This window comes from Sebastes umbrosus, chromosome 3 (genome assembly GCF_015220745.1).
Source record: "Sebastes umbrosus isolate fSebUmb1 chromosome 3, fSebUmb1.pri, whole genome shotgun sequence".
NCBI classification, from domain to species: domain Eukaryota; kingdom Metazoa; phylum Chordata; class Actinopteri; order Perciformes; family Sebastidae; genus Sebastes; species Sebastes umbrosus.
The window spans coordinates 23,083,639-23,094,352 of record NC_051271.1 but is presented as its reverse complement, the minus strand read 5'-3'; the positions used below and the strand labels follow the sequence as shown (position 1 = coordinate 23,094,352).

At 41.6% G+C, this 10,714-nt stretch overlaps 1 protein-coding gene across 1 annotated transcript; it reads right to left on the bottom strand.

Annotated features, from left to right (window-relative positions):
• Positions 1-648: 648 nt before the first annotated feature.
• LOC119485521 (cell wall protein DAN4-like) lies at positions 649-2,694 on the bottom strand. Its single transcript, XM_037765165.1, has 3 exons — positions 2,544-2,694; positions 1,341-1,523; positions 649-1,028 (listed from the first exon to the last, which is right to left on the bottom strand). Exons 1-3 carry the CDS (start codon positions 2,575-2,577, stop codon positions 853-855), a joined length of 393 nt encoding a protein of 130 aa, XP_037621093.1. The 5' UTR covers positions 2,578-2,694; the 3' UTR covers positions 649-852.
• Positions 2,695-10,714: the final 8,020 nt, after the last annotated feature.

Sequence of the window (10,714 nt, the reverse complement as noted above, 5' to 3'; positions counted from 1 at the left end):
CACATTCGTTTTTAACCAAGCTTGCAATTTTTAGGTTGTAGCGATTCGTCCGTAGGAGGTAAAATAATGCTCCAAACTTGCGCTAAATTTTGGCGAGGAAAAAATGGCATGGCCATTTTCAAAGGGGTCCCTTGACCTCTGACCTCAAGATATGTGAATGTAAATGGGTTCTATGGGTACCCACGAGTCTCCCCTTTACAGACATGCCCACTTTATGATAATCACATGCAGTTTGGGGCAAGTCATAGTCAAGTCAGCACACTGACACACTGACAGCTGTTGTTGCCTGTTGGGCTGCAGTTTGCCATGTTATGATTTGAGCATATTTTTTATGCTAAATGCAGTACCTGGGAGGGTTTTTGGACATAAGTTAAAATAAAAAGAAAAAAAAAAATATATAAATACATTTGCATAAACAAGCATATTTGACAACTCCCATGTTGATAAGAGTATTAAATATTTGACAAATCTCCCTTTACGGTACATTTTGAACAGATAAAAACAAAATAAAAAACTATAGACACTCATGCAATTAATCACGATTAAATATTTTAATCAATTGACATCCCTACTAAAAATATTGACTAATGCAGCTTTAACGTATTATAAATAATATTCATCACTCGATCCAATTTAAACTCAGATATTTCTTTTTCTCCGTCATTTAACATTTTGATTTAACAAGATAAAATGTACAGCAGGTTATGAGAACTGTGTTTCTGTAATTAGCTTGTTCTTATTATAGCCCACAAAGCGATGAATTTGGTTTATGCTCAAGATAAATATAATTTGAGTGGCATATAAGTTTCAGTTGTCCCCACTTATATCACAATGTGTGGCAATGTAAAACTGTCAAATCCTCAGACTAATCAAGGAACACCAAATTGTAGAACATGGTTTATTAATCAGCAGTCTCAACTCACCTATGATGATTGGTTTGGTGGTAGATGTTGGATTAGTGGATTTAGGTTTGGTGATTGGGGACACTGTAGTCTTGGTTACATTGCCATTTGTAGAATTGTCACCACCTGAATCAGAGAAGCATTTTATATGCCACAGACAGGAGAAATCATAAAACAAAGAAGACATGATGATGAGTGGACTGGCTGTAGACATTTTCCAACTTGACAACATAAACATTTTTAACGGGCCCCTTTGTATTTCCTGTTGCAATGTTTGTTAATGCAGTAGCTGACAGGAAGTAAACTTAGACCAAAGCTGTTACACTAGCAACAGAATGACAATGAAAATTTCTGTAAGGGTCTTGTTTTTGGGGAATCCAACACTTATGGATGAATGCAAAAGGCAACAAATACAGTAGTTGAGAAAATAGCTCTCACCTATCTCTGTTGTTGAGGGTGAGATGGTGCCCTCGGTGCTGTTAGTGGTAGGGATAGTGACGGTAAAGGTGTCGGTGGTTCTGGTGACATCGGTGGTGACGAGGGTTGTTGCAGCGGTGGATTCATTGGGAAGCGCTGTGCTTGTTGACGTCACATTTGCTGTGACAGAAGCCACAACCAAACCTGCAGAAAGGATACCGCCTTTTCAAAACTATCCAATAGGTGAACATAAGTTTAAAGGTACTGTTGATAACATTGATAACATTCAGCCACTAGATGTCTCCCTCCCATCTTCCATTGCATTCACTTTACAACAACTGGTTGCCAGGCACTTATTGTCACTTATTGTCAAACTCAGCCATTTTTTTTCCACACTTATTGGAAACCTGATCACTGACGACACAGAGATACCACGTGATAACCAACATTGTTATGCTACTTGCTCACAGGCCTTGTTAGAAGTGGGAACCAAACATTACATATCTTCCACAGGGATAAACAAAACATTCATTTTGGACCCGCCAACATTTTTTAAATGCTTAATTCACAATCCTAATATATATATATATATTTTTTAGGAAGTGCCATAGTTTTATTTTGGTACCTTTCTAAAACCTCTGTGGATGTTTTTTTTGTTTTTTTTCAATATTCATCTACATAAAAATGTTATCAATAAGACCTTTAAGCATTAAACATTGGCAACAAGTTCAGATTTAAGAAACTTAACGTTTTTCGTTTGTTTGTTGGTTGTCAATTTGTTGTGTCTTTGCACATATATAAAAAATAATTTATCACCAAAAAAGTATAATGTCTTTGCTGATCTGTAAATCCACCCTGCACTACCTCATCAGACTGCATGACTTACAGTAGCTCTGTTAACTGTAAGTATAAAAGGGAACCAGCTGTGTATTAATGTATGTTAAGGTGTGGCCCTGCTGGTCGTATGATGTTTTACTCATACGCTCTGACTTTAGGGTTTTTATTTTATTAAATTAAGCATTAATATTTAATTTCCATTGCATTTTACCGTCTATAATTAATTACCTGAAGCCAGAAAAAAAAGAACATTTGAGGTACAGGGTTCTCAGGAAAACTGTTATATTGACAACAAAGCTTAACACATTGTTAGCTATAAAACCAATGATTAATACAGTGTAATCAGGTGCATCTCGATAAAACACGTCAACATATAAAGAGCCTTACCCAGGATAAAGAAGGAAGGGCCGATCGATGGCATTGTAAGTTAGTTTGATGGCAGCAGCAACAGGTGGGAAAAGTCTAGATGTATTATGAAAGCTCTGAGCCCGAAGGTGATACTTTCAAATGCTGCTTTTCTTCCTCAATGCCTCAGAGTGTTGCGTGCCTCTAAAGGAACCCAAAAAGCGGATCAACGCCTCTGACCACAGCAGGATGCATCAAAGAACAGTATTGCTCAAATAGTGTTAGTGAGAGGAAGCATATTGCTGGTGCGTTGCTTCAGACTCTCCTCTCACTACAATACAAACAATATGAGGACTGTAAAAAGTTAATTCATTTAGTGAACAATAAGGCATATTTGTGCCACCTGTTAATATTGACCTTTTAGTGTTTTAGTATTTATTTCCTCTAAGCAACACATTGTAAAGTTATAACGACCAACTGTAAGTCTCTTTGTTGAGAAACTGATCCTGTTGCAAAATAGTGACTTGGTGCAATGTTTCCATTGTTGTCAGTGCTATCTTCTGCTCACTAGATGTCGCTGTGACTAAAGGGAAAGATGCCAGATGGTGATAATACAGTTGCCCTCTTTTCTTGCTGTAACTTTAACTTAACCTACATTTTATTTCCTGGCTGATGTACTAAAAAATAAATGAGGTACAAAAGGTTCACACAATGTAGGAATCATGTAGTGAGGTTGTATTGCAGTTGTTTTTTTTAATTCATCAGGATCAGTAATAATATTGTTAAGGAAAAAGAGGACATTATGGTATGTTTTGTGGTGTGGTGGCTGAGGAAGAGATGATAATGGTGAGAAAGCAATTAGAGATGCAACAATCAGTCAATAAACAGAAACATAATAATAACAACTATTCGGATAACTAATATTTTAGTCATTTATTAAGCAAAAAGGTCAAATTCTCACTGGTTGCAGCTCCTCAAACGTGAGGATTTGATGAGGATCTTTGGGTTTTGGACTGTTGGTCAAATAAAATAGGACATCTGAATACATCTTGTTGGGCTCTGGGGAATCATAACAAGTATTTATCACTATTTTCTGGCATTTTATAGACCAAACGAGAAAAGAATCGGCTGATAAAACAAGCGTTATTTGCTGTCATGCTGCCTCTTTTTGACTGTTTATAAATGTGTTGAACAAGTGTGTCAGCATTACTTGTCATGTGTGGGTGTGGAGTAAAGGGTGTATGTGTGCTCAGCCTTGTAGGTTCATTTATTACTGTTTATTTCCTCATGCCAGTGGTAATCAGCAGCAGGATTAGTGTTAACTGCCACCCAGTCACTGGCAGGCTCCACGTGGGCCACCGCAGGCCCCCGTCCTGCACGCCGACTGGCCTGACCGGGTCTGTCCGGGTCCAGCTCGCTCTGACGAGGGAACTGGGAGTCCGCTAAACCTGGAGAAAGACCCCCGTCTGGCTTCCTCTCTGGGCCACCTATCACCACATCACAGAGCCCAGGCACCAACACCAGGCCTGGCCCGCTGGATGAGCTAATCACTGAGAGGAGAGGAGAGGAGAGGAGAGGAGAGGAGAGGAGAGGAGAGTGTGTTTCTCTGTGTGTGTGAGAGAGACACAGAGAGGGGAGAGAGCCGGACCACCCACCCAGAGGATTCAGAGGCACAGGATTCACAGCCCATTCTGTTGACCTGCCACACCGCCCCAGCTCTGGGCAAGGCCCTCCCCAATTGTTCCGCCTGCTAACATGAGGAGGGGGGTTAGACAAGGGGGGATTGGGGGTGGACGAGCAGTAAACAGTGGGCTGAGCTTCTCTCCTTCAGCGCACAAAGGGGCTGAATTGTGTCGGGACTGGAGCACTTTTTAGAGTGGCCCTTCCAAGGGGCCTGAATGAAACATCTGTGGAGGCTGAGCCCGAGGGAGAAAATGCTATTTTGCTGTTCAACCACACTGACAACCTGTTTTCTCTTTCTTTACCCCCCCATCCCATCCCATCCCATCCCACACCACCACCACCACCACCACCTCCCCTCACTGTTATTTCTCTCTTGGCCTTGTAAAACTATTCATACTGTATACTCACATTTGCCAAGCAAGTAACAGAGAAGCAACAGTAAATGAGAGAGAGAGAGAGAGAGAGAGAGAGAGAGAGAGAGAGAGAGAGAGAGAGAGAGAGAGATGACTTGAAAGTTTGAATGAGGATACACTGAACTGGAAACAGGATTTTTATATATTTTCCTCACATCCTTATGAACCTGTTCAGGATTTTCAATTCATTTGAATTCAACAAATAAGTTTGTTAAATTACGGATTTCAGTTTGCATTTGAAAGCCTGTCGACTTTTTGATGTCCATCTGATTCCAGCTATGTACAACTCTGACATAGCTTGTAATAAATAATATACAATATAAACGTTGAGTCCTGATGAGCTATATACAAAAATGTGTAAATAGGGTATCAGTTAGCAAGTGTTAGGGTAACATTTTTGCATGAAGACGGTGGAAAACATGCAGGGATAAAATGTGATACGAAATATCATTTCATGTTTTTTCCAGAATTTGATTGCAAATACTTAAAGGAACAGCGTGTAGCACTTGTGGGGATCTAATGGCAGAAATGGAATATAATATTAATGAGTGTGTTTACTTTGGTGTATAATCACCTGAAAATAAGAATTGTTTCATGTTTTTGCGTTCGCCATCGTAGTTGTCCTACACGCTTAGCACATGGGAGATGATTCAGTTGGTTGCAATCTGCAACCTCACCACTAGATGGTGCCAGATTATACACACTGCACCTTTAAAGGAAAATTCCGGTTTATCACACCGTGGCTCTTATGTTTCTAGTTTTGGCCATCGTTTCTATTCACTGTGATAACAGAGAGACAGGGCAAGAAACAAGCGGTGAGTCAGGTTGTAAACAAGCCAACTATTTAGCCAGATCATCTAAACCACATTATTTGGAGGTAAATCAAAAGTGAGTCTACCCAAAATGTTGGTGATAATCCCTTGTGTGTGTGTGTTTGTGTGTGTGTGTGTGTGTACACAAGTACAGCAGGTATGGGAGGTCAAAGTTGATGCAAAGTTCATAATTTGACTTTGTTTTCTGTTCCAAATTAGCGTGGCTAACCTAAGGATTTGTTTAAACAACTATATGATAATCTGACATGTGTTTCTTGTCCCATCAAAATTTCAATGTAGTGATGTCGCCAAGCACAACCCCAGTGCTCTGCCTTAACTAATGCTTACCTCATTGATGGCCACAACTATGAAAATAAGTTCTTATACGCTGGAACTATTCTTTAAATCATGTGTGTGAGCTGCAGACAGCTAACGTCTTTTAATCAGATGACTACAGTGGTGTATGGAGGGTGTCGAGTCCCTCCATCCATCAACATCACGAACCCCCCACACACTCTGAGCCCTCCTTCCCGTCAGTCTTGCTCCACCATGTGCAGCTCAAAGAGAGGGACCACTGAGACATTTCAGTTTAATTGAAGGGGAAACAAAGATCCCTGCTTACTTCCTGGACACCCATTTTCTTTAATCAATTTCCTCCCTTTGGTCCTATATCATCTGTAATTACTTTCCCTTTCCCGCCCCTTGTGGGTTCCTCCTGAGAGCAAAGGTCCACATACACACATTATATAAGGACACACACATACTTATTGCTAACCCCCTACCGTAAGCAGGCAATACCTTCGGCATCAATACTCTTTGCCCCCCTTTGGCTCCTCCAGCCTGAACAATGGAGAAGGCCCACTGGCTCCAGAACCCCACCAAGCAACCCCTGACCCTGCTCACCTACTCGACTAAACCCCTACGCACACACATACACACACACACACACACACACACACACACACACACACACACACACACACACACAGGTTCATGTGTTATGTACTCTTATATTCAAGTCGTAGACATTGTCACACATAGCTCACACGAGTCTGCAGTGAATGGGGGGAGGAAGGAGAAGAAGAGGAGGGGAGGTAAGGGAAAAGGGGGAGTAGGGGCACTTTAAATACCAGCTCAGCTTGTAATCACTGGAGTTTGAACTCAGAAGACTTCTTATGCTAAGAGGTCAAGAAGCCAGAACACTCATTCGCTCCTTTCTTTCTTCCCTGCTGCCCTCTGTCACTCACTCCTCTCAATGGGTCCCTCTGATCCATAAGCTGGTTGGGTTGCGTACAGTGAAACCAGTGCTGATATCCTGAGGAAATCTTCCAGCAAAACAATGAGTGCGTTGTCTTCCAAGCGTTTTAAACACCAGTACAAGACAAATTCAACGTGGCACAAGCTCGATGTCCTCCTGCGCTCAAGTTACACAAAATGAATCTTCTGCCAAATGGGAAATTTTCTGGAAGAACTGAGCTTCATTTGCAAATAGCTCCCAAAGGGAATTCATTAAATTTAACCTACCTGCCAAAGGGAATATGCAGACAATGCCTATAAATATAACATCCAGTGTTGAACCCGCTGCTTTCCTCAGGACATTTTGTGTACATCTGGATGAAAATGCCCTCCAAATTATACACCTTTATTGGACTTCACATTTCCCAAATATGACCACCCAGAGCACGCAGCCCGTACCACCCACACACTATTGAGTGGATTTATCACTCCGCTGATGCCAGTGTGCTTGATGAATGAAAGCGGCTTACAGTATTGGCATCGTTACCTTGTTTGATGGGGAAGCGAAACATCAGAAACTATATAAATAGGTATTAGCCATGGGAATAGGAGAGGAAAGGTGTTGCCTGCAGGCAACAATCGCAGTGTAAATGCCAAGAAAAGTGCTGGTGTAATACTGTAAAAAAACTATAGAGCTGAGGAGGAATTGTTTGTGTGTGGTAAAGACGGGTCTGAAATTAGTTAGTCAGCAGTGCAGTGGGATACAGATAGGAGGTAAACAGTGGTGTTAGCCAGAGGGCTGCAACTAATGGTTATTTTAGCACTTAATCTTTTGATTATTTATTTGATTAACCTGGTAACTATTTAGTATTATAACTGTCAGGTCATAAAATAGTGGAAAATGCCCATCATAGATACCCAGGGTCAAAGGTGAAGTCTTCAAATGTCTTGTTTTGTCCAACCGACAGTCCAAAACCCAAAGATATTCAATTTACAACAAACCTAAAAATCCTCACATTTGAGAGGTTGAAACCAACTTATGTCGCCATTTTACTTGATATTACCTTGATTAATTATCAAAATTGTTGCTGATACATCTTCTGTTGATCAATTAATTGATTAACCGCCTAATTGTTTCAAAATTCTGATTAGGTGATCTGTTTTAATAAAAAAAAAGTGTTTAACTTTTAGGCCAACATGGACAAAACGTCCTACGAGAACTATACTGTAGTTCTATACCAACTGAGCAAACTTCATCTGCTGATGAGGGCAGTGTGATATGGTCGAAAGCTCCAGAATAAGTCGACCTTGAGTGGGGATTGTTTCGTCAACTGCTGTTTCCAGAATCAAGAATGAACTTTCAAACTCAACTGATAAGTTGTTCATTGAGAAATTAGATATTAGTTAGTGATTCATTATTTTTTCTTCATTTGAATAAAGTGAGGCTACTCCTGGTAGGAAAAGTGAAGCCAATGCGGAAGTGCCTTAAACTCGCGTTCTTTCTAATAGCCAGCAGGGGGCGACTCCTCTGGTTGCAAAAAGAAGTCTGATTGTATAGAAGTCTATGAGAAAATGAGCCTACTTCTCACTTGATTTATTACGTCAGTAAACATTGTAAACATGAGTTTATGGTCCCAATCGCTAGTTTCAAGTCTTCTTCAATACAGCATGATGTTTAGTAAATTATGGTCCCATTTAAAGTAAAATGGACCATAAAGCAGGGTATGCTTTAGGGCGTGGCTACCTTGTTGTCCGGTCTGGGAGTCGTCCGTGTTTTCATCTTACAACTTTAACCCTTTCACAGTGTGTTTTCAGTTTATGAAGGTTAATTTGAACCTTTCTGGTCGCCTAAAAATGTCTTATTCAGCGTTTGGTTGTACTCAGCTTCGCCCTCTTCTGTCACTTCTGGTTGCCAAACTCGAGGCTTCAAAACGGCAGCCCACAAACCAATGGTTGACGTCACGGTGACTACGTCCACTTCTTATATACAGTTTATGGTTAACGTTGTCTTTTGGTTTCACACGGGACACAAACAGCGATCTCCTGAGTCAAAGTCCTGTGTTTTTTTGACCCGTCCATCCACCCCGACCTCTGCCCAACGTGGACGTTGTCGCTCTTCATACTACCTCACCTGACTTCCTTGGAGACAGCCCTGCACATCCTGGCTCACGATAACGTTGGTTATTAACAAAACTTATTGCATTACTTTTCATAGGTACTATGAGTACGAACAGTGAATGAGAACAGCCTGTCCTGTCAGCGCACATTTACCAACCAGCTGTATTTAAATTCAGACACCCTGGCACGACTCCAGTGCTTTCAGCATCCCATCATCTGTACTGTGCCACCTAGGCAGCAGATAAAACCAATGGTATCTATCACACACACGCACGCACGCACACAAACACACGCACACGCACGCACGCACGTGCACGCACGCACACACACACACACACACACTGACACACCATTGATGTGGGCCTTCTTGTGTGGGATTAAAGAAAGAAGACAGCAGGAAGGAAAGGACAAGACGGATTTTGGCCCCAGAATTTTCTGGAGTATTTTCAAAAGTCTAATGTGCAAATGATAACGGCTCACACAAACAGTGTGTGTGGTCAGGTGTTGACACACACGCAAGCCTGTTCACACACGCACACAGCCGTGCCCACACACGTACTGTATGCACACACACATCGACTTAGTGATTGGAGCCTTTGGTCTTCATCAGGTCAATCAGTGGAACCGTGAGACCTGGAGGCTGTGAGGCTGGATGTCCTTCTTCTTCCAGACTGTTCCAGTAACTCCTGAGCAAATACAGACCATCAGCGAGCAACTGTGTGTGTGTGTGTGTGTGTGTGTGTGTGTGTGTGTGAGAGAGTTAAAGAGAGGGGGAATAGCAGTTGTAGGAGCTGGGAACAAGCTCTGTGTGGGGTACAAAATTAGAGGGTATGACCTCATTGTCATTTACTGTAACACACATTACACATGATCCGTCCAGGTCATTAGCGCAGCCATCAGCTCTGAGGCACCCATAATGCTCTGGGGTCTGCTCGGACATCTTAGTCCAGGTGGTGTGGTGCATGCGATCCGTAGTTGGGAATATGCTCTGAATGGAGTTTGTTCATTAAAAGACGTTTGTTGTTGCTATCACATTGGGGGCCCACCTGCGTCCGTCTGCGACCATGTGTGCGTGCGTGTGTGTATCATGTGTATCAGCTTGCTTCATCCACACAAAGCAAAGCCCACCACAGGCAGAGCCCACCACAGAAGGTGCACAGATGTGCCGCTGGCTACAAGCAGAGGTAGGTCTTGCATTTAGAAGTGATAGCTCTCATATGGCGTATGGCTGTAATAGTGAAATCTGACATCATTTCCACTCTGAAACATACGGCCAGAGAAGGAAGACAGATTGTAAAGTGATTTGGTGCAGAAGGAATATTCATGATCTTTCTTTTAAAATGAAGTTATGTGCGGACACTGATAAGGAAAGCGTGTAATCATGGAGTTCCACTTCACTGGTGGTTTGTGTGACAGCTGGTGATTGATTTTGTTTGTATTGGGGATTTCTGAAAAATATATGTTTAGCCCGAATTCGGAACCGCATCAGTAGAAAGACCACCAGCTCCTTCCTCAACATGAGGGTTAACACATTTCTGTCCTCCACACACATGTATCAAGAGCTGATGACTGCACATTAAAGGATTGGTTCACCCAAATAACAAAAAAACAAACACATTTTCCATACAGATAGCTTTTTAAACTTTGTCCTGGATTGGAGATCTAGTCAAGTCAAGTAAATTGTATTTATAATCTGTACAGGATACGACACCCTGTGTCCGTTACAGTGCGACCCACTCATCGGATAAGGAGAACTCCCCCAAAAAAACCTTTTAACAGGAAAAAAAATGGAAGAAACCTCAAGAAGAGCAACAGAGGAGGGATCCCTCTTCCAGGATGGACAGACGTGCAATAGATGACGTGTGCACGAGTAACAACATCATGACAATACAACATAGACAATCCATATGACAAAAATTAATACATATAATGTGGACATATATGAGAAGAT

Coding starts and splice junctions, on each gene's coding strand:
- LOC119485521 (XM_037765165.1), bottom strand. CDS start 2,577: ATGCCATCGATCGGCCCTTCCTTCTTTATCCTGG. Junction 1,524..2,543: donor CCCTTCCTTCTTTATCCTGG/GTAAGGCTCTTT, acceptor TCCTTTCTGCAG/GTTTGGTTGTGGCTTCTGTC. Junction 1,029..1,340: donor ACCCTCAACAACAGAGATAG/GTGAGAGCTATT, acceptor TCTCTGATTCAG/GTGGTGACAATTCTACAAAT.